Source organism: Musca domestica, unplaced genomic scaffold (genome assembly GCF_030504385.1).
Source record: "Musca domestica strain aabys unplaced genomic scaffold, Musca_domestica.polishedcontigs.V.1.1 696, whole genome shotgun sequence".
In the NCBI taxonomy this organism is placed as follows: Eukaryota; Metazoa; Arthropoda; class Insecta; order Diptera; family Muscidae; genus Musca; species Musca domestica.
The window spans coordinates 32,413-56,202 of record NW_026712382.1 but is presented as its reverse complement, the minus strand read 5'-3'; the positions used below and the strand labels follow the sequence as shown (position 1 = coordinate 56,202).

The 23,790-nt window shown below is 36.4% G+C and overlaps 3 protein-coding genes across 6 annotated transcripts; 1 reads left to right on the top strand and 2 right to left on the bottom strand.

Moving 5' to 3' along the window:
- Window positions 1-3,921: 3,921 nt before the first annotated feature.
- Window positions 3,922-9,861, bottom strand: LOC101892707 (uncharacterized). Of its 2 annotated transcripts, none has more exons than XM_005174989.3 (4): window positions 9,804-9,861; window positions 8,848-9,740; window positions 4,434-5,299; window positions 3,922-4,364 (listed from the first exon to the last, which is right to left on the bottom strand). In XM_005174989.3, coding segments are annotated over exons 1-4 (1,767 nt in total). In that variant the 5' UTR covers window positions 9,806-9,861; the 3' UTR covers window positions 3,922-4,358. The 2 variants fall into 2 exon arrangements, with proteins under 2 accessions (XP_005175046.1, XP_011296613.1); XM_011298311.2 differs by having other exon boundaries at window positions 3,922-4,361.
- Window positions 9,862-12,863: 3,002 nt separating this feature from the next.
- Window positions 12,864-15,683, bottom strand: LOC101893232 (three prime repair exonuclease 2-like). 2 transcript variants are annotated; one of them, XM_059129877.1, is made up of 3 exons: window positions 15,270-15,683; window positions 13,504-13,595; window positions 12,864-13,435 (listed from the first exon to the last, which is right to left on the bottom strand). In XM_059129877.1, the coding sequence occupies exons 1-3, from the start codon at window positions 15,559-15,561 to the stop codon at window positions 12,989-12,991; spliced, it is 831 nt and encodes a 276-aa protein (XP_058985860.1). In that variant the 5' UTR covers window positions 15,562-15,683; the 3' UTR covers window positions 12,864-12,988. The 2 variants fall into 2 exon arrangements, with proteins under 2 accessions (XP_058985860.1, XP_005175049.1); XM_005174992.4 differs by having other exon boundaries at window positions 13,504-13,670; window positions 15,270-15,678.
- Window positions 15,684-15,933: 250 nt separating this feature from the next.
- On the top strand, window positions 15,934-22,543 carry LOC101893054 (dynein axonemal heavy chain 1). 2 transcript variants are annotated; one of them, XM_059129878.1, is made up of 3 exons: window positions 15,934-16,199; window positions 16,289-18,905; window positions 21,835-22,543. In XM_059129878.1, the coding sequence occupies exons 1-3, from the start codon at window positions 16,168-16,170 to the stop codon at window positions 22,474-22,476; spliced, it is 3,291 nt and encodes a 1,096-aa protein (XP_058985861.1). In that variant the 5' UTR covers window positions 15,934-16,167; the 3' UTR covers window positions 22,477-22,543. The 2 variants fall into 2 exon arrangements, with proteins under 2 accessions (XP_058985861.1, XP_005175048.1); XM_005174991.3 differs by lacking the exon at window positions 15,934-16,199 and having other exon boundaries at window positions 16,227-18,905.
- The last annotated feature ends 1,247 nt before the right edge of the window (window positions 22,544-23,790 follow it).

Sequence of the window (23,790 nt, the reverse complement as noted above, 5' to 3'; positions counted from 1 at the left end):
CGTCGAGTGCAGTTGCGTGGTCTACCTTTCGTAAAGAATTCGATCGAAGTGAAATAAATTTCTAATTATAAATTAAATATTTAATTCTAACGGTATTTACTCGGTTATTGTCGCGAGTGTATTTAATAAAATATTGTGTTATATAAGTAAATAAGATAAAAAAAGGAAATGTGAAATGCAATGTAATGGCGTTTTAAAGCAAAGTCAGGCAGATAGCCGTTCTTTTCAGTTCTCTCACCTCAAAGTTTAAATCAAAATGTCCTTGCACGGTTTCACGTTAATGTTTTAATATCCATAATTTTTTTTCATCCAATTAGAATAGTTTGAATTGTGTTTCGTGTTTGTTTTATATTTTTGCGAGTGTTTTTTCTTTAAAGCAGTGTTAAATTATTACGTTGTGCAATGTTCATGAGACAAATATGTGCCGTTAACCCTCCTAATGAAGATGTGGATAAAAGGTAAAAAGAAGAAGAAGCACATTCCTTGAACTTGCTGCATTTTGCCATTGTTTACTTTTTATTGTGACGGTGTTCGTAAATGTAACTTGGCTGGCCTAACTTTATTGGAAAGTCATGGATTTTGGAGAGTTTCCATTTAAATTTATTTTTTATAAATTGCATTTTATAATTGCCAAATTCAGGGCCCACTCGAGTATGAATTTAAAAATATTACCAAAAGATGCCCCTAAGTTGTCTTCGAAGCAGCTGAAAGTCTTCGTATGACATATTTTGTGACATATCATAAAAGGATGCCACAGCCGCACTCGAAACCTGCGTCCAAGCTTCTTATATAATCACACTTTTGGGCTTGTTCTCCTTGTAAACAAAGGTAAGAAGAAACATACTTAATTTACTTTTTGATTGATTGATGTTCGCGAATTCAACTTTACTGTTCCCACTTTGTGGGAGTACTCACGGTTTTTATTGTGATTTCCATTCCAAATTCTTTGCAAATACTGATCTTCAGGCATATGTTGGTCTGAAGCAAACCAAGTCAAATTTAGACCCCTCCCTCGCGAATCAATTTATAAGTGTTACCGCAAGAAGCCCTTGAGGTCGGTCCTCTTTGCAACAATGAAAGATTTTCTTGCATATCCTTCCTTTCCAAACGAAGGCTCCCAAATTTCGTGAGTACCCGAAGTATCCAGGCTTAGTGTTGAAAACATTTCCAATGGGTCGGCCAACTATAAAAGATTCCTTTTTTACGTGAGAAATTTTCAAAAAAAAATAGAAAATTGATCATTTCAGATTGAGCTTTCGTCCCTGGGCCATAGCAATGTAGCGAGCTTTTAGGGCACGTCCTATTCTTGTCTTCGACGTATGCGTGTGAGAAATCCTATTGATGACATCTTTATAGATATTTCTGCTGCTGGGTAGAGAAGTAAGGCCTTCTGTTCAACATTTACAGGCCTTCGGCAACGGCTTGACCCGATCAATTTTCCAGGCTTCGGAAATAATCAGATATTTTAAACAATGCCAAATGGAATGCTCTTCGGACATCATTTACAATATCGCCCATTATAAACTATGACGATAAGTTGCGGATGAAAACAGATCTGATACAAAATTCATCTTGGCACCTCGTGCTTTTCGGATTCGGAGTCACCACAATTGAGTGTTATAAATTTCGTAGCGGAGTACTGGAATTCCGGTCATCCAGCTTTTTTAAAAATACCACATGGACTGCTGTTCGGGCGGTATTTACAACATCGCCCATCATAAACAATGGCGGTTCCTTCTCGGTGGAAAGAGATCTGCTACAATATTCCTCTTGGCACCTCATGCTGCTTGGATTCGGAGTTACAGCAATTTAGTGGCATTGATTTCCAACTTGTCACATTTCTGATGATCTGTCCAATTTTTCCCTTTATGCCTACCGACCAACCTGTTTGCCAACCAATGACAGTTCACTGACTCTACCATCAGTAGGTTTAGAGTTTAAGATGATCTGCGTTTCGGCATTTACAACCTCGCCCATCATAGATTGTGCTGTAATCTAATCAATGGAAATATATCTAAAATGAGCACTGAACCTTATCGAAGTTCTGAAGCTATTTTAAATATACCGAATGGACTGCGTTTCAGAGGGCATTTATAAAATCGGAAAATCATAAACGGTGGCGGTACGTCCTCGGTGGAAAGAGATCTGATACAATATTTCTCTTGGCACCTCGAGCTGTTCGTATTCGGAGTTACCGCAATTGAGTAATATAAATTCCTAACTTGTCAAATTTCTTATGATCTGTCCATTTTTTCCCTTTATGGGTCTCGACAAAACAGTAGGATTGGAATTTTGGATAATCTGCGTATCGGCATTAACAACCTCGCCCATAATAAACTTATCGATAGAAAGATATCTAACAAGTGATCATTTATATTCGACAACATAACGGCCAAGCCATCCTTGGCGTCGTTAAACGTGACTTAGCATAATATCGTCCTTTTTTCCTGGGATTACAGAGAGTCCAAATCGTTGCCCGCAAATTTACTCATATCAATTAAAAATTTGTCACAGTTCTGATGTTACACCAAACTTTTCACCTCAGTATACTGACTTCGCGGACATTAATGTGTCCCTACCGACGGGTTCTGGCCATTAGTGGTACAGAACTTCATGTCCTCCATATAATTCAACTTTATTGGCGACGTCCAAGATTTACGGATGGCCTAAGCGTCAAATGACATTAATAAACTACGGTGGTACCATGGCTCAAAAATTGTACAATGAGTGATACCTCCTCGGTGGAATGAAATCTGTCATTCGGAACCTTTTCAGTGAAAATGATCAGCATTCCTCTTCGGATCAGTTAGCGTGACATCGTTGACCATGGCTGAGGTCGCATCATCTTTTTTCCTAGGATTCGACAGCCATTAAGTCGCTGCTCGCAAGGTACTCATATCAATTCCAAATTTGTCACATTTTAATACCCTACACCACATAGTGTTAAGGACATTTTGTCTTTGTGTATTTGTATGTAACAGGAAGAAGGAAGCGAGATTAAGGATCTTCATAGAATTACTTTCTGAGTCGATATATGCATGTCAGTCCGTCCGTCTGTACATGTATTCTTGGGAACAAAATGCAGGTCACATTTATTATCCGATTGAGATGAAATTTTCCAAACAATATATGCTTGGTCGAAGGATGAATCCTATTAAAATTTCGATATAGCTCCCATATATATCTTCAACCGATTTCGGATTAATTGTGCCAATATCAGTCCAAATAACCTGAATTTTGGCACATCCGATCGAATTCATTCTAGAAGCAAGTGCATCAAATTTGGTGAAAATTGGTTCAGATACAGCTATAGCTTCCATATATATGTTTCATCCGATTTGGTGTTTAAGTCCCTCACGTACGTAATATGCTCCCCACAAGAATAAATCTGGTACCAGATATTAGATTCCTCTGTCAAATTGTATCAAGATCGGTTCAGATTTGGATATAGCTTCCATGTATATCTTTAACCGATCAGGTTAATTGTGCACCTCATTGATACATCTAAAAGTCCCTGAGAATATATTTGTTAAAAATTCTCGTTGATAGGTCCGATGGTCATTGAAATTCATTTTTAAAAACCATGTTGGTAGTTGTGATGGTTCTTAAAAATTATTTTTAAAAAAATCGACGATGCCAAAATATTTTTCCATGCTAATAGATCTAATGGTTCCCCAAAAACTCTTTTCCAAAAATCCTCATTGATAAGTCTGATAGCCTACGAAAAAAAATATATATTTTTAAAACTTCACATTCATACTCCCAATGATCTTTGAAAACATATTTTTAAAAATTTTCTTTGCAAGGTTTGAGGTTTAAAAATAATAATGTTTAAAGACATTGATTACCCTCTTGGCCCTCGCTAAATATTTTAATTTTTTATTACTTCGTAATATATATTGATAAAATAACCGCTCTTGGTTGGAGTTTTATCATCATTATCATCATTGTTGATTTTATTTATCAGCTATTTGTAAATAGGAACATCAATAAAAGTATATTAAATATAATATTCTTTTAAAAATATTACACTTGTCAAGCATGAGCTTTTATGATTTCGTTTTTTTTTTTCTTCTTATGTTTATCTTTTGTAAAATAGGAACATCAAACTACTCGTAATTAGGAACATCCTAGCTTAACTTATCATTAAATTAGTCTGTTGCATCCACACTTGAACTTAGTTGGGAAGTGGTCAACAACAGAGTTTAGGCTTAAATTTTAATAGGAACATTCGAATTGTTTTTTTTTATGTATGTATATATATGTATGTATGTAGATGGGTTTTGTATATATGCATGTATATATATATATATATATAGGAACTTTAAATGTTGCGATTGGTGTATACGACAAGAAAATCACTGCTGGAAAATAATAAAAAAATTGCTATTACTTTTTAGAAAAAATCTACCACAGAAAAACACTGGACCTACCTTTTGTAATTGATGTAAACTACTCAGAAAATGTCTTCTCTCCATGTAGAAACAGCTCAATTCAGCTGCATCGGCATGCGGCTCACTTAGGCACCAACAAATGCGAAAATTATCCAAAATGATCAACATCTCAGAATCCAATTCCAAATGCCATTGATTTTCGCTTCGTTTCAGTATTTCATTGAAATTCCTAGAATGTGTGGCAACCAAATCGAAATCTTGCGCCTTCAAATCACCCAAATGATACGGTGCGAACATAATACGTTCATCCTTAAGATTAATAACATGATGTTTGGTTTTGTGACTATAACCTCGATTATCCTTAAACGAATAGTCCAGTATGTACTGGGTTAGAAAATCATAAGATATTTTATTCAATTGTTGCAATTGTTTGGCCGCATTAAAACCGTCGACCAGACATAACTTAATTTTGATATTTTCATTGTGATATGGCACAGTGAGCATTTGTAGACCCTTGTCCATGGACTCAAAGGTACAGTTCGTATAGGGCGTTGTGTGGTTGGCACAAAAATTTCGTCGCCGTTCACTCGTCAAATTATCCCAGACATGATTGAAGAGTTTTGATATAAGCGTCCGTCTGAGCAATGAATCCGCATCGGATTTGGGTAGGGAGGTTATAACTAAGACGCCAGTTTGTTGTAACCTTTGTAGGGCGGTGGGTATTTTATTCGTATCCATGAGCAAATCGTAACATGGTATGGGTTGAAAAGCATCGCAAGTGTCTTTTTCTTTCATCTCACGCACTGACCACAATATGTAATTATGCAGAGGATTCGTGGCGTTTTTTCTTTGCATTTTTTCGTAGATTTTATTTAGGTCATATGTAGAGGTATGACCGTCTTCCCCTGGAAGAGAAAAGGGAGGAGCATTATTTTCAAAATTCCTAATTGGATATTAAACATTATTTTAAAAAATGTTTGTCTATAGAGACCTTCTGGTCTGTAACTCATCTATCAGGCTTGCCCGACTCTCAGCTCCTTTAAAAAACCACCCTTGTCTTCACCTGGATCGTAGTGAAAAGTTTCCTGATCTTCAGCTCGTGGGAAAAACTTTCTGCTTTTCGAGAATCCCTGAGCTTCATATGGTGAATAAAGACTACCTGATCTTCAGCTCGTCTATAGGACTCCATGACTTTAGCTCATATGTAAAACTCCCTTTGATCTGCCTTTCGTATATAAAGATTCCCTGTCTTTAGAAAATCCTTAATTGAATATTAAAAAAAAGAATTTAAAAAATGTCTATAGAGACTTCTTGGTCTTTTTTGTGTAGCAGGCTTTCCGGACTCTCAGCTCATTTATAAAACCTCCCTGGTCTTCAGCTAGACTATAGTACTCCCTGATCATCAACTCGTTGGAAAAACTTTCTGTCTTTCGAGAATCCCAGAGCCTCATATGGTGAATAAAGACTACCTGATCTTAAGCTTGTCTATAAGGACTTCATGACTTCTAGCTCATATATAACGACTCCCCTTGATCTGCCTTTCGTATATAAAGACTGCCTGTCTTTAGAAAATCCTTAATTGAATCTTCAGCTGGACTATAGTGAAAAACTGCCTGATAAAGACTAAAGACTCCCAGATCTTCAGTTCGTCTATAAGGACTCCCTGACCTCCAACTCATAATGACTCCATGACTTCTAGCTTATCTATAACAACTCCCTTTGATCTTTATTTCGAATGTAAAGACTATCTGGCCTTAAGAACATTTATAGACTACATGGCATTCAACTTGCTTATTACGACTTCCTTGTCTTTAGATCGTCTTTAAGTGCCTTCTGGCCTTCAGATCGTTAATAAACCTATCAGTTGGTCAAGAAATAGTTTTCTGACCTTCTGTAAAGACACCAAATAAACCTAAATGACCTAATTCTGATAAGATACAAGTTCTCAATTGACTGTAAAACAATAATCTATTATTGCCTATATTCGTCATTCAGGTATCCCAAAACTCCCCATTTAAATTCTTTAAAAATGTCCTTCTGGTCACCAACAGACCGTCTTCTCATGGAATTAGCAAATTCCTTCTGGGTCCCTAAAAAGACGCCACGTATAAAAATCTCCTTCTAGAACTATATTTAAGTTTGCGTTTAATCAGGTTTTTGCTATGTAGGAAGCTGCCTTCAAGTAGTTTAATACTATATAAAATTCGTCTGTTAAAATTGCCTTCTGTCGCCTGTAAAAATACTCTATGTCAATCGTCATTCTGGTATCCCAAAAATCCTCATTTAAAGTATCAAAAAACGATATTCTGGTCTCGTGAAGGCTCTTTTGAATTCACCCATAAGTTTTTTCAATTGGCCGATAAAATCGTCATTCTGGTAATGACCAATCAATGCTCTTTTTCATTCCTCCATTAAGGCTCTATTCAGATCGTGAATGAATGCTCTTTTTCATTCGTCCATTAAGTCTTCCAGATGGTAATTCTGGTAGTGCTTTAGATCAACTATTAGGACCTGCACAAGTTGCTTACAAAACAGTCCTCCATTAAGGTTCTGAATGCTCTTTTTCATTCCTCCATTAAGTCTTCCAGATGGTCTATTCTGGCAGAACTTCAAGTCAACTATAAAGACCCCCCATGTTGATTACAACATCGTCCTTGCCGATCCCCTATAAATGTTAACTTTGGTTCTTCTATGAAGACTCTTTTTAATACATTTGCAAGTTTTCAATTTAACATACAAAATCGATATTCTGGTAGTCCTTAAAGTTATCCATTAGTATTCCCCGAGTTATTTAAAAACAGTCCCTTTTGAACACCTTATAAACGCTCTTTGTAAATCCTCGATAATATTTTAGTTGGTCCACAAAATCGCAATTCTGGTAATATTTCAGTTCAGCTATTTTCTTTTTCAACCGAAATTTTTTATTGGTTCGTCTAATGAGACTTCTCAAGCTCCCTTCTGGTAGTACTTCAGGCCATCTCTTGGGACCGTCCAAGGTGTTTACAAAACGGTCCTTCCGGACCCCACGATAGGCTAACATCTGGCTCTCTTTGAATGGTATTTTTATTCATTTATAAAGTCTTTCAATTGACCCACAAAATCCGCATTCTGGTAGTACATCAGATGAACTATTAGTACCTCCACATGTTGCTTACAAAAGGCTCTCTCTTCTGGTCGTATATGAATGTTATTTTCCATTCCTATATTAAGTCTTCCAGATGGTACACAAAATCGACACTTTGGTAGTATTTCAGGTCATCTATCTAGACTTCCCAAAGTTGTTTACAACAGTGTCCTTTCCGGACGCCCATAAAGGCTATCTTCGGTTCTTCTATGAATACTTTTTTATTATCTCTACAATGTCTTTCATTTAAGCCACAAAATTCACCGTCTGGTAGTAATTGAAGTCACCCATTAGGAACTCCCCAAGTTATTTAAAAACGCCCCTTCCGGTCCCCTTAAAAGGGCTATTTGTAATTCCCCTATAGTATTTGAGTTGGCCCCCCAAAATCGCCATTCTGGTATTTACTGGTACTTCATTTTAATTTATCTATTTCTATTTTTAATAGCAATTTATTATTGGGTCGTCTAGTGAGACTTTTTAGTCCCCCTTCTGTTGGTATTTCAGGTCGTCTCTTAAGACCGCCTACGTGGTTACAGTTCCCTCCGGTCTCAAGGCTAACCCCCGGTCTTCTATGAAAGCTCCTTTATATTTCTCTGTAAAGTTTGTCCTTGGGCCACAAAATTCGCCACTGCGGTGGTTTTGAGGGCTTCTTCTAATACCTCTACAAAGTCTTCCTTTTAACACACAAATCTGGTAGTATTTAAGGTCCATTTTTAGAACCTCCTGAGGTTGTCAGTCAATTCCCGTCCACTGTAAAGGCCATCTTCGAAGACTTTCTAATTCCTCTTTAAAGTGTTTCATTTGAAATATTAATTTTGGACCGCCCAAGTTGTTACAGTTCCTTTCTGTCTCAAGGCTAACCCCTGTTTCTCTACGAAAGCTCCTATCGATTTCTCTGTAAAGGTTTTCGCTGAGCCACAAAATTCGCCATTACGGTCATTTTTGAAAGTATCTTCTTATTGTCTGTACAAAGTCTTCCTTTTAATACACAAATCTGGTAGTATTATTAAGGTCCATTTTTAGAACCTCCCGAGGTTGTCAGTCAATTCCAGTCCACAGCAAAGGCTATCTTCGAAGACTATATAATTCCACTTTGGAAGACCTCAATAATCCGCGACGTAGGTCTTCGTAAAGACTCCTTCCGTGTTGCCAATGGTAGCATATTATTAGTATAGCCACTAATGACTTCCCCTATTTATTTATGAGATCCTCCTTCTCATCCATTATCGTCTATCAATTCTCATTTTGTCATCTATTAAAATTTCCTCTCGATCACCTCTAACGGTTATCAGCATTATGCCCTCCCATGCACCTTCTTCTTCAACTTACATACAATCTCCAACTTCGTCGTCTCATCCGAAACATTTGCCATAATTGGCTGAACCTCGGGTGACAATTCGAATACATTTATCTTGGGCACATCATGTTCAACGTCATAGCATTTGGAGCAATGGCACAGGGAACGCAACCATAAACTGTTCAGCTCATAGGTACGTGCCCGTTTGTAGTCATTAATTTCAATGTAACCATCGTCGAGAAACAAGGTAAAATCGGTGGTATCTTCGGTGGAGTCTGTTGGTGATGGTGGTACATTGTGAATGGTGGGTGGTGGGATGATGCTTGAGGTTGGCGTTGTTGCAGTTGATGTGGTGATACTTTTGGGAAAGCAAGGTGTTTGTTTTAAAATTCTTTCCGCCTCAGCTAGGCTGATTGCTGCCGTTGTTGACGTTGGTGATGTGGATGGTGGTGGTGGCGGCGATGGGGTAATGGTTGTGGAACTGACACTATTACTCTGTTGTTGCTGCTGTCCACTTGGCGATGTTGTCTGTCGCGGGTTGGCCTTCAGCTTCAGCAATTCCAATTGCCCCCTACTTTTGCTCTCCTGCAGCCAAATGATTTCTTCATCTGTCAAAACGGTTGCCTTCTCCACATCGCCCTGACGACATTTGTCCAAGGCATTCAATTGCTGTAAATTCAAACTTGGCACCGCAGCCACATTCAACGTCTTGGACTGCGGATTGACATAGTCTTCGACACGAAAGTGACGACAACAAATCCAAAGCAGATTCAAACGTTCCACGGGAAGGTTGCTTAAACGCGGACTGCCAATGGCATCCAGCCACTGCTGGAGTCGCTCCTTGCGACGGGGGAATTTGTGCACCAGATTAAATCGCAAACCAGAACATTGCGGTAATGCACATTTGCGAAAGGGTCTATTATGCCTATAATCAGGGGAATTATGTAATTAAAGTTGGGATTATTGGATAATTACAGGAATTACTTACATTTTCTTCACATTTGTTTTGTTCGTGTTTTTCTTTGCTTATTATAGTGGTGACAAACAGACGATGGCGGTAAAACCGATAGTAACGATATTCTATTGTAGTATGGAATATCGATTGTTAGTTTCTCCAATCGATGTTACCGGGCGACATGACAGAGATGGAAATTTGAAACAACTTTGTCATTCCATTTGTAACATCTCTAAATATTCGTCGTAGACCCCATAAAGTATATATATTCATGATCAGCATAAAATTCTACGCCGATTTAACGATGTCCGTCTGTCTGTTTGTTGAAATCACGATACAGCCCACATTATTTTGTACAATTTGTCTTTTTTTCGGGGAATTGTTTAAAAATTGGTTTATGTAGGTAATAATGGGTTCTAGCACCGGCGGCAGAACATTCTAATTTACGTAGGGCTACAAAATTTGTCAGAACAATTTGTATTATGTCAAGGATGATTGGTGGTAAAAATGAGATATATCGCTTCACGTTGTCGTATAGCCCCCATATATTCGTACCTCCCGATATTCGGTATTTGACAACTTTTGCCACATTTTTCCACGGATTTGTCTAAAATTCGGTAATTGTAGGTCGTAATGGGTTTTATCTTCGGTAGCAGAATATTGTATGTATAGGTCCACGTTTTTGTATAGCCCCCATATAACAGTACCACCCAATATTCGGTAACTTTGATGAATTTTGCCACATGTTTCCAGGGATTTGTCTAAAAATTGGTAATGGTAATTCTTAATGGGTTCTATCTCCGGTGTCGTAATATTATATGTATAGGTCCACGTTTTCGTATAGCCCTCATGAAACGGTACCTCCCGATATTCAATATTTTGATGATTTTCGCCAAATTTGTCCACGGAATTGACTAAAAATTGGTATATGTACGTCCAAATGGGTTCTAGCTCCGGTGGCGGAATATTATATGTATAGGTCCTCGTTTTCGTATAGCCCCCATATAGCAGTACCCTCCGATATTCGGTATTTTGACGATTTTTGGCACAATTTTCCGCGGATTTGTCTACAAATTTGTATTTGTAGTTCTTAATGGGTTCTAGCTCCGGTGGCGGAACATTGTATATACAGGGTGAGATAAAAAAACTACAACAAAGTCAAATGCCATAATTTATACATATTTTTTTTAATTTTATTGAATGAAAGTAAAAAATGTCGGAAATAATATCAAATTTTAGAATAAGTTTAGATTTTTTCGAATTGGTCAACTTTGACACGAATTATGGACTTCAAACGGCCTATGAAGACGTCACACGCTTCCCGAATGTTGCTCTGCGCTATTTTGGCCCATTCCCGACGAAGCGCTTGCTGAAGGTGGGATTTTTTAGTGCCAACCTTGCTTTCCAAAATATTCCAGACACAATTTTGGTGGCCATTCTGCGCTGGAAAAGAAGCGAGGAACCTCATTTTGTAACTATTCTTGCGTGGCACGTACTGAGTGTGATGGTGCTGAGTCCTGTTGGAATGTCCAAGGTCTGCGGCCATAATGTTAGCGTGACCAAGGCTTTAATACACCCGACCGAATATTTTCGCTATAATATTCGACATTTATTCTGATGCCACGGTCGATTAATACGAGCGGAGAGTGACCATCGGCTGTTATGGCAGCCCATACCATCAGCATGGCCGGCGCTTGAGTTTAGGTGGCCAACAGAAGGTGCATATTTTGAGCTGACCTCTTTGGCAAGTAAACACGATCATTTTGTTTGTTTACCAACTGCTGGACAACGAATGTTTGTTTTCTCATCGGAGAAACCGAAATTTGGCAGTTCACTACTTTCGGCCAAGCGAAGCAACTCTTTAGCTATTTGAGTCTATTTTCTTTCTGTTGCGGAATAAGTTCTTGCACATTATGGAATTTCAATGGTTTTACCCCGAGATCATTTTTCAATATTTTCGGAATGGAATATTGCGATATGTTTAGTACACAAGCGATTTTTCGGCCACTGTGACGCGGGTTTCGATCAAGTCGCTTCTTTACTTTTCGAACCATTTCTGCTGATGTTGCTGTTTTCTTCCGTCCACTTCCTTAACCCGGGCTACTCTATATCACGGTAACGAGCAATGGTACGAGACACAAAAGATTTATTCACATTTAAATGCTGGAGTGCTCTAACGATAGCCACTTGTGGTTTTCTAGCCAAATATAAAGAAATCACACTAGCACGCTTGAATTCCATCACGAATAATATCTCTTCTGGAAAATTCTGACCAAAATAATTTTGTACGCTTGTAAATAATATAATGAGATGTCACTGGAATAATTTTAACAGTTGTCGGACGTGAGTATCTTAGAAATGACAGCAGTTTGAAGTTGGTTGCAGTTTTTTCATCTCACCCTGTCCATGTTTTCCTATATCCGGAACCCACTGATATTCGGTATTTTGAATTTATTTAACTCGGGTTTGTTCTCAGCGAGTTGATCCCAGCCATTAAGTATTATGTCAAAAAGACTCTCATCGAAGAAGCTGTCAGAAATCGTTTGCAAGATATCTAAGGCTTTCTGCCCTGCTATCTCTAGAAGAAGCATCAGTTCCTTTTCAACAATTAATTGGTCTAAAAATCGCGATAGGCATATTTTCAGGCCACTGCAATATTAAAAATTTTAACTCAAAATGGGATAACAGTGGTTCTGATTACTATAGAGGATGAAAAAGATGTAGAGACTTTAATCGTCATATTTTACAGGTATCCCATGTTATGAAATAGAAAGCATAGTCTGTTTATTGGTGGAAAATAAGCTCAAACGTTCTTCTCAGAAATCATTTCCAGACTTTTCAAGAACGTGCAAGAATCTACTATTTATCATAAAGGAAAAAATCGTTCATCGTATTACAATTCTGTAAATTTTGGCAGCTCTGGAACATACCAAATATATCATATACAGTTTGTCATTTTTTTTTCGGACTCGGTTCGAATTTAGATATAGCTCACATATAACTCCCCTCGATTTGATGTAAATCCACACCATGCAATTGGACAAAAAATTCCTGCAACTTTTAAATACTCTTTTGGAATAAATAACAAAAATATTTCTGTATAAAAAATTGATTTTTAATAGTAAAAAAATATTCGAGTTACACAAAATGTAATGTAATGTAAAATTTGCCCTAAAATTAAGTCTAGACATGTAAATCGCGTCATTTCCAATCACCCACTATGAACGACATCCCAGAGGCAATACCTCATCAAAGGATTGTTTGCGTTCCTCGGCATAGGCCAAAAACACAAGGCCATAGTGTAAAATCAATTTTGTTAAAATCTCCACATCAGCTTCGGCACGATGTAAATTCATGGGTTTCTGTTGAAAGACTCGTTCATAGAAATTACCCAAAACATATACACCTTTTTTGGGGAATCTTGTGGCCGGTGTAAAGGGTTGAGAAAATATTTGCCGATACATGTTCAAGGCAAACTGACGCTTCTCATTTTCAGCTGCAACCAGAGTGGATGCCAAAATATCACAGTTATTTGAATCTTTTGTTGAATTGTTATATTGCATTTGTTGTAGTTGTTCTTTGATGGCATTTATTTTTAGTTCCTTTTCATCAAATTCACGAAATGCTTTGAAGGAATCAATGCAGAATATTGAGGATGGCATGGACTGTGCGGGGGGTGAAAAAGAGGTATTAGTATGGTTTCATGTAAGAGATTTGTATAATGCCAACTTACCTTATCAATAGTCTGCAGAACATAACGTATGACCGGATAATCGAAAGACCAGCCATTGTGGGCCACAAAACAAACTGGTGCGGGAAGGCGTTCTAAAAACATGAATAGACAGTTTGCTGTATTCTCATCGAAGGGTGCCTCTCGTTGTAATAAATTATTTGTTAGGCCTGAAAGGAAGTCAGGAAAAATATTCTTCAAAAAATCCTCTCCTCAAATGGACCTTGAAAAAAAAATTCTTTAAAAAATCCACTCCGCAAATGGACCTTGAAAAAAAAATCTTTAAAAAATCCACTCCGCAAATGGACCTTGAAAAAAAAATCTTTAAAAAATCCACTCCTCAAATGGACCTTGAAAAAAAAATCTTTAAAAAATCCACTCCTCAAATGTACCTTGAAAAAATATTCTTTAAAAAATCCACGCCTATATTGGGCCTTGAAAAAATATTCTTTAAAAAATCCACGCCTATATTGGGCCTTGAAAAAATATTCTTTAAAAAATCCACGCCTATATTGGGCCTTGAAAAAATATTCTTTAAAAAATCCACGCCTATATTGGGCCTTGAAAAAATATTCTTTAAAAAATCCACGCCTATATTGGGCCTTGAAAAAATATTCTTTAAAAAATCCACGCCTATATTGGGCCTTGAAAAAATATTCTTTAAAAAATCCACGCCTATATTGGGCCTTGAAAAAATATTCTTTAAAAAATCCACGCCTATATTGGGCCTTGAAAAAATATTCTTTAAAAAATCCACGCCTATATTGGGCCTTGAAAAAATATTCTTTAAAAAATCCACGCCTATATTGGGCCTTGAAAAAATATTCTTTAAAAAATCCACGCCTATATTGGGCCTTGAAAAAATATTCTTTAAAAAATCCACGCCTATATTGGGCCTTGAAAAAATATTCTTTAAAAAATCCACGCCTATATTGGGCCTTGAAAAAATATTCTTTAAAAAATCCACGCCTATATTGGGCCTTGAAAAAATATTCTTTAAAAAATCCACGCCTATATTGGGCCTTGAAAAAATATTCTTTAAAAAATCCATGCCTATATTGGGCCTTAAAAAAAATATTCTTAAAAAAATCCACGCCTATATTGGGCCTTGAAAAAATATTTTTTAAAAAATCCATGCCTATATTGGGTCTTGAAAAAATATTTTTTTAAAAAATCCATGCCTATTTGGGCCTTGAAAAAATATTCTTTAAAAAATCCACGCCTATATTGGGCCTTGAAAAAAAATACTTTAAAAAATCCACGTTTATTGGGCCTTGAAAAAATATTCTTTAAAAAATACACGTTTATTGGGCCTTGAAAAAATATTCTTTAAAAAATCCACGTTTATTGGGCCTTGAAAAAATATTCTTTAAAAAACGCACGCCTGGCATGGTCCTTGAAAATATATTCTTTAAAACATCCATGTCTCTATTGGTCTTTGAAAAAATATTCTTCAAAAAATCCATGACTCTATTGGTCCTTGAAAAATATTCTTTAAAAAATTCATACCTCTATTGGTCCTTCAAAAAATAATCTTTAAAAAACGCACGCCTGGTATAGCCTTTGAAAAAATATTCTTTAAAAATATCCGTGTCTTGTGGTCTGTTGGTCCTTGAAAAATTCTCTCCTGGGACCTTGGATTCTTCAGTGGACGTGCTTCAAAACTTGATTTTTTTCTGAGAAATTCACCTTAAGCCTTATGTGAAATCCTTTTGCCCTCCCTTAAGAATGGTTATTAAAATAACGCCGTATAATTCCTAACGACTTACCTGAAATCTTGGCAGCCTCCGGATGTATTTCCTTATTCGGATTGATCATCAATGTGATCTTATGCAGGACGCGGGGCAACATTGGCGGCTGAATTTTTTCCACAATCTGCAGATCATCGTCCAATTCTCGAAGCAGAGATTCCTCCTTGTGTCCACTAAGGCAAGTGGCGGCAAAGGCATATATGCTAAGTTCTGTTATGGCGCACGTATTGCCCTGTTGCCATGGCAGACCGTTTGTTTCCAAATCTATGACAGCTATGGTTTTGATAATTTCATCACTTCCATTCGACATGGTTGGCGGGAAAATTTCTTACTATTTGCTGAACACGTTCGTAAGGTGGTTTATAAGATAATGACCGGAATCTGGAGTAAATAATAGCTTTCCGATTGATGAGGGGAGTGAGGCTCTTGTGGCTAACATCTGTTTTTTTTTTTGTTTACAAACATGTGTATATTGAACATTTCAATCAGCATAAATAATTATCGATAACTGGCGAATGTCGATGAGAGTAGTGACGTTGATGATTGGAGACTCTCAAACTGTGAATTGGAGACTCTCAAACTGTGAACCTTTGGCTAATGTAACTATTTTCAAACTTAGAAAATTCTATGGAATTTCCAGATTCCAGTTCATCAAAATTCAAAAATTGTTTTTTTTTTTTTATGGAGGAGCCTGTTTTATGGAAGAATCTGTTCCAGAACCAGGAAGAATATACTAGTTTTGCAATTTTTATACCCTCCACCATACATAGCATAGAGGGTATATTAAGTTCGTCATTCCGTTTGTAACTCATCGAAATAATAATTTTAAACATAACAAAGTATATATATTCAGGTCAAGTTCGAAGATGGGCTATATCGGTCCACGATATCGTATGGCCCCCATATAACTGAGGGTATGCAGCTGTCGGCAAAATCGACTGATTCTAGGTAACTTTTTTTTATGATTTGAAATTTTTGTCAATTTTTTTTTCTAAACAAAAATAACATTTCAACATCATGTCACACCAACATCCAAGAGGTTCGATTTTTGCCGAAGGCTCCACATCCCCACGGACATCTATACCAAATGCCTTCTACGAGTCTCGCCGCACCACAATCTACTCGCAGGGTATTGTAATACCTACCCGCGATTCAACATTGGACGAGAGTCCACCCATCACCGTTAAGGTTTGTCAACAAACCAATGAGTCGGCCGTTCACTTCAAGGAATTGACCATCGAACGTGACAAGCTACCCAATTACGAATACAACATTGAATTGGCCCAGAGATGGCTTACGCTGGAGGGTAAAAATGGCCGCATACATAAATTCCCCTTGAAAACCATACTACCCAAGGTCCAGATGACAAGGCGAGTGCCGGCCAAACAGTTACCCCGTGATGTGGAGGTGGATCGTAGGCGAAGGCTTTTCAATAAAGTCGATTTGTGTCAAGAGCTGGCCAAGGCGGGTCTGAGTGTGGAGGAATTATTACCCTCCGAGGAGGACTATTTTGGCATGTCCGAGAAAACTTTTAAACATTTTCTACCCTTGAGTTTTTTCGATGATCCCGGCATGGAAAGTCATACCCCAGAGATTTGGTTGTCTCTGGGAGTGGTGGAGGGTGATCAAAGATATCCGCTGCCAGCCAAGGCTTTCCTACCCCTGCAACAAAGTTTGCGCCACTATGAATGGCAAGATGCAGCAGTGAGTGATTATGATTTTGAACGAGGCAAATGGAAGGTTATGATATTGTCGGATGAATGCTGTTACGAGGTGCCGGGTATACAAATTATGTTTTTGGCCGAAAATCCTTTTTTGTTTGTGGAACGCCTGCGCTCGGCTGTGGAGCAACGCAATATGGCCGAGTCGCAAATAATGATGGAGACAATTGCAGATTGTGTGCTCAGACAGAATATGGAGGAAAGACATTATTATGGCAACAAACTTCTTGAGCGTCTTATGGCAAATGTCAATACGGATGAGGTATTTTATCAGCAATTGTGGCATGAGATCTACTTGCTGTTCGAACACTTAATGGCCTGTTATGATTTGCAGAGATTTGTACAAATCTCGCCCAAACAATTTCCCATGTTGCGGCCGGATATAATAGCTCGGTTTCTGCCCAAGGCCTTTGTATCGCTGCAAAGTGAAAAAGAGAGGGAAATAATTAAAGGATTCAAAATCGACATACCAAAGAGAGGCTATGAAGTCCTAAACTCCTCGCTTTATTACACCGGTGGAGGCATAGAGGCCATGAGTAATGTGGCCGCCGAATGTTTGTACATTGAAACCTTGAACCTCTTCATTTGTAATTTTGCCAAAGCCCTACCCTTGGCGGATTTCCTAGGCATTCAACAACAACAAAGTACCCAGGTGTCGGGTTATTTAAAAAATTCCTGGCCCAGTAAATTGGCCGCCGGCATAATTATGGTCTTGCGGCCACTGGGCAAAGGATGGCTGGATATAGGCTTGGATAAATGGCGTATCTATGAAATGTGTAAAATATTTCGTTTCATTTTACAAACCAAATTCCGCATGCAAGAATCTATGCAGGTACTTTTGGAGAATTCCATTGAAACTTTTACGCATTTCCTCAGTGATCCTTGTTTGGGCTTCCTCGACTTGGACGAGTCTTATGAGTGGACAAGTGATTTTATAAATTCTGAATTTCCCTATGCCAAGCCCATATTCTCGCTAGTCATAAGTGTAACGGAAGATACCCGGGAGGTCATCTATTCCACAAGTCCCGAGGAATTTCCACCTGCCCTCAAGGAAGTTTTCAAAAAAAGTTTGGAGAAAACCAGCGGTGTGCGCTGCATTGATGCCGAAACGCTGCAAAATTTGCGATTTGCCCCAAATCTCTTCATACTCACCGTGGAACTCATCGAAGATCTCTATGTGCGCTGTAATGATTTACTCCAGCGTTGTTATTTAAAGGCCATTGGGCCTCTGCACTCCTATGCTCGGAAATATGAACGTTTTGTGGAATTCTATTTGCTACACGTACCCACCTACATGGCCGAATATCGGGCAGCCCAGAAAACCTCAATGCAAGTGAAGGCGGATATTTTGGAACACAAACGCTGCAAAGAGGAAATGCGTGAAATTCTCCCCGCATCCATAAGCATTGGACCCTTCCAGGTCATAGTCGATCCCATGAAGCAGTATATGATACGAAAACGTATTGAAATTGTCAAGCGTATTTTCGAATACTACATTGATCGAATGTATGACAGCAATGAACGTCTGCTGGAACGTTGCCTGGAAATCTACAATCGTATCAATGAAAAACCACAGAGCATAGAACATCTCTTTGACATACGCAACTTTGCCCTGACCATACCGGAATTGGTGGAGCAGCTGAGGGCAGATATACAAATAATGTGGCTAGAATATGATATGTTGGATAGTTTTTTCTATAATCTACCCGATCATCAATTTGCCATGAAATGGGAGGCATATGCATGGCCTAAACAGATTCTGGATCGTCTAAGTACACTGAAGGAGGAACAGAAACTGGATATTGAAGAATTTAAGCGATTGCATTTGAGTGAATGCATTGGTTTCGAGGAACGTCTGGAATCGCTGAATGATGAGATACAGCAGTTTTCTTTGCAATTCAATCCGAAAAAGGTCATGGAGACGGCCGTGGAGGTAAGGGAGGAGCGTAGCAAAGGGGAATATTTTAGAGAAATTAAGGAGAATACATCAAGGATTATTATCTACGCAGATGCAATTTTGGACGCGGAAATTTTTACGGACTTTTTTAGGGAAAGGAGATTTTTAAAATAATTTTTCAAGGGCGTGCATTTTTTGGACGTGGATACTTTTTTAGGACTTTTTAAGGGAAAGGAGGATTTTTAAAATATTTTTTCAAGGACGTGGATTTTTTTAATATTTTTTTTCGAGGATTATTTTTCAGAGACTATTATAAATGTGGATTTTTTAAGGACCATTTTTAGAGACTTATAAACGTGGATTTTTTAAATATGTTTTTTTTTTTTCAAGGACTATTTTTTTGGACTATTATTTTTTGCTCAATAATTTTTAAAGGATTACTTTCCAGGGACTATTTTTTATAGCCTTTTTTAACGCGATTTTTTTAGAATATTTTTTAGGACTTTTTTTAGGGAAAGGAGGATTTTTTAAATATTTTTTCAAGGACGTGGATTTTTTTCATTTTTTTCGAGGATAAACGTGGATTTTTTAAATATTTATTTTTTCAAGGACTATTTTTTCGAGGATAAATGTGGATTTTTTAAATATTTATTTTTTCAAGGACTATTTTTTCGAGGATAAACGTGGATTTTTTAAATATTTATTTTTTTCAAGCAATATTTTTTCAGGGATAAACGTGGATTTTTTAAATATTTATTTTTTCAAGGATAAACGTAGATTTTTTAAATATTTATTTTTTCAAGGACTATTTTTTCAAGGATAAACGTGGATTTTTTTAAATATTTATTTTTTTCAAGGATAAACGTGGATTTTTTTAAATATTTATTTTTTTTCAAGGATAAACGTGGATTTTTTTAAATATTTATTTTTTCAAGGACTATTTTTTCAAGGATAAACGTGGATATTTTAAATATTTATTTGTTTTCAAGGATAAACGTGGATTTTTTAAATATTTATTTTTTTCAAGGACTATTTTTTCAAGGATAAACGTGGATTTTTTAAATATTTATTTTTTTCAAGGACTATTTTTTCAAGGATAAACGTGGATTTTTTAAATATTTATTTTTTTCAAGGACTATTTTTTTACGAGGATAAACGTGGATTTTTTAAATATTTATTTTTTTCAAGGATAAACGTGGATTTTTAAATATTTATTTTTTTCAAGGACTATTTTTTTACGAGGATAAACGTGGATTTTTTAAATATTTATTTTTCAAGGACTATTTTTCGAGGATAAACGTGGATTTTTTAAATATTTATTTTTTTCAAGGACTATTTTTTGAAGGATAAACGTGGATTTTTTAAATATTTATTGTTTTCAAGTACTATTTTTTTAAGGATAAACGTGGATTTTTTAAATATTTATTTTTTTCAAGGACTATTTTCTAGAGGATAAACGTGGATTTTTTAAATATTTATTGTTTTCAAGGACTATTTTTTTAAGGATAAACGTGGATTTTTTAAATATTTATTTTTTTCAAGGACTATTTTTTGAAGGATAAACGTGGATTTTTTAAATATTTATTTTTTCAAGGACTATTTGTTCATGGATAAACGTGGATTTTTAAATATTTATTTTTTTCAAGGACTATTTTTTCATGGATAAACGTGGATTTTTTAAATATTTATTTTTTTCAAGGACTATTTTCTCGAGGATAAACGTGGATTTTTTAAATATTTTTTTTTTCAAGGACTATTTTTTTCGACGATAAACGTGGATTTTTTAAATATTTATTTTTTTCAAGGACTATTTTCTCGAGGATAAACGTGGATTTTTTAAATATTTATTTTTTTCAAGGACTATTTTTTCGAGGATAAAGGTGGATTTTTTAAATATTTTTTTTTTCAAGGACTTTTTTTTCGTGGATAAACGTGGATTTTTTAAATATTTATTTTTTCAAGGACTATTTTTTCAAGGATAAACGTGGATTTTTTAAATATATATTTTTTTCAAGGACTATTTTTTCAGGGATAACCGTGGATTTTTTAAATATTTAATTTTTTCAAGGACTATTTTTTCGAGGATAAACGTGGATTTTTTAAATATTTATTTTTTCAAGGACTATTTCTTCGAGGATAAACGTGGATTTTTTAAATATTTATTTTTTTCAAGGACTATTTTTTCAAGGTTAAGTGTGGATATTTTTTAAATACTTTTTAAGGACTTTGTTTTCAAGGATAAACGTGGATATTTTTTTAAATATTTTTTTCAAGGGCTATTTTTTCAAGGATAAACGTATTTTTTTAATATTTTTTAGAGGATAAACGTGGATTTTTCAATAGTTTTTCAAGGACTATTTTTTCAAGGATGAACATGAATTTTTTAAACATTTCTTTTTAGGGATTATGTTTAGGGATAAACGTGGATTTGTTTAACATTTCTTTTCAGGGACTATTTTTTAGGATAAACGTGGATTTTTTTAAAAGTTTTTTTCAAGGACTATTTTTTCAAGGTTGAAAGCGGAGTTTTAAAATATTTTTTCCAGAATGCCCTTGGGTTTTTAATGTATTTAAGGGAAAAACGTGGATTATTTCATTATATGTTTTTACTAATTAATATTTATACCCTCCACTTTGGAAAGGAGGGTATATTAACTTTGTCAATCCGTTTGTAACATCCCTAAATATTCGTCATAGACCACATAAAGTGTATATATTCATAATCAGGACTAGGACTATTTTTAAAACATTTTTTCTTCAGCATTTCAGGATTTTTTTAATATTTATTTTTTTAAACCTTTTTTTTTAATTTTTTTCAAGGACTATTTTTGAGGATAAACGTTCAAGGGCTATTTTCGAAATATTTTTTTTCAAGGACTATTTTCTAAATATTTTTGCCAAGGACTTGAACTGTATTTTTTGTCAAGGACTATGATAAGCGTGTTTTTTTAAATATATTTTGCAGGTCAAAAAGACCTGGAAAGTGATACAAGACCTTCAAAAACTCGGCGAAACTTTACGCTATCGTCAGGAACTTTTCGAATTGGAAGAATTTTCACTGGAATTTTTGGCAAGCATTATCGAGGGATTCTTACCATACAAAAACCTCTGGTATGCCTGTCAAGATCTGGTCAAATTGGAAGAAGCCACCGTGGGCAATCCCATAGTCAATATCGAACTGGCCGATGTATGGCAAGCTATGGAAGTAATTAAGAATTCCCTCAACGAGGCATTAGAGATTTTCAATGAAAAACCTGAAATTCAAAATGTTGCCAATTATTTTCTACAAGTTCTGGATGAATTCATACCAAAATATAATGCCATACAGGATTTGAAAAATGAAAATTGGCTGTACTTGCATTGGCAAGAGCTAGGCCAGCGTTCCGGTATGGATATTAAATATTCGGCCGCCATGAATTTTCAATACTGTATGCGTAAGGGTATGATGGATCATTTGGAATTGGTGCATGAAATATCGGAAAAGGCCACCAATGAGGCTGATGCCATACGTCAGGCATGGGAGGAGGAAGAGCGACGCAAGGAGGAGGAACGACAGGCTATATTGATGCGTAAGGCGATGCGGAAGTGTCGAAGGGATATTGTGTAGATGACTTTATATATTCATCTTTTGTTAAAATAATATATAAATAAATAATTGAAAACCTAAAAACAAATGGCTATGAAGTCTACGATTATTTGTCTGTTGGTCCTGGAAAGTATATAAAACTTAAAAATAATTCTATTAAAAATTGGAAAAAATGGTTCATTCTTGAAAAATTATTTTTATGAATTTAAAGTTTGTTGCTCCTTAAGAAACTATTTTTAAAAATTCCAAGTCTGTTAGTCTTTCAGGTTTATATATTTTTAATAGTTCCACTTTGGCTATAGTCCTTGAAAAAATATTTTTAAACTACTAAATAGTCCTTGAAACAAGTAAAATAGTATCAATCGATTTTGCCGACAGATGTATACCCCTGGCCTTGAGTTATGATTATTTTAGATGTTGATCCTTTATTGGGGAGGTTCCGAAGCAGTTGGCCAATATTGATCTATTCATAACAGACCTATGACTGATTTACAAGGTGAGATAAAAAAAAAACTGCAACAAAGTCAAACGCCATGATTTTTACACTTTTTTCAAATTTCATTGAATGAAAGCAAAAAAATGTCGGAAATAGCATCAAATTTTAGAATAAGTTTAGATTTGTTCGAATTGGTCACCTTTGGCACGAATTATGGCCTTCAACGGCCAATGAGACCATTACACGCTGCCCGAATGTTGCTCTGAGGTACTTTGGCTCAATCCCGGCAAAGCGCTTGCTTGAGGTGATCGACACTTTGGTATTTTTTAGTGCCAACCTTGCTTTCCAAAATGCTCCAGACACAATAGTCCAACGGATTGGTATCCGGAGATATTGGTGGCCATTGTGCGCTGGAAATGAAGCGAGGAACCTCATTTTGTAACCATTCTTGGGTGCTGAGTGCTGAGTGCGATGGTGCTGAGTCCTGTTGGGATGCCCAAAATGTTTGCGTGCCCACGGCTTTAATACAGCCTCCACAATATTTTCGCGACAATATTCTGCATTTATTCCGATGCCACGGTCGATTAATACTAGCGGAGAGCGATCATCGGCTGTTATGGCGACCCACACCATCACCATGGCCGGCGCTTGAGTTCTGGTGGCCAAACGAAGGTGGACATTTTCAGCTGACCTCTTTGGCAAGTAAACACGATCATTTTGTTTGTTTACAAACTGCTGGACAACGAATGTTTTCTCATCGGAGAGAGAGAAATCCAAATTCGCCAGTTCACCACTTTTGGTCCGACTGAAGCAACTCTTTGGTTCTTTTGAGTCTATTTTCTTTCGGTTGCGGTGTAAGTTCTTGCTCTTTTTGGAATTTCAATGGCTTTACTCCGAGC

Coding starts and splice junctions, on each gene's coding strand:
- LOC101892707 (XM_005174989.3), bottom strand. Junction 5,300..8,847: donor GACGAAGTTGGAGATTGTAT/GTAAGTTGAAGA, acceptor TTTCTCTTCCAG/GGGAAGACGGTCATACCTCT.
- LOC101893054 (XM_059129878.1), top strand. CDS start 16,168: ATGCAGCTGTCGGCAAAATCGACTGATTCTAG. Junction 16,200..16,288: donor GCAAAATCGACTGATTCTAG/GTAACTTTTTTT, acceptor CCAACATCCAAG/AGGTTCGATTTTTGCCGAAG. Junction 18,906..21,834: donor TCATGGAGACGGCCGTGGAG/GTAAGGGAGGAG, acceptor TATATTTTGCAG/GTCAAAAAGACCTGGAAAGT.
- LOC101893232 (XM_005174992.4), bottom strand. CDS start 15,561: ATGTCGAATGGAAGTGATGAAATTATCAAAACCATAGCTGTCATAGAT. Junction 13,671..15,269: donor GGAGGCTGCCAAGATTTCAG/GTAAGTCGTTAG, acceptor ACTTCCTTTCAG/GCCTAACAAATAATTTATTA. Junction 13,436..13,503: donor TTCTGCAGACTATTGATAAG/GTAAGTTGGCAT, acceptor CCCCCCGCACAG/TCCATGCCATCCTCAATATT.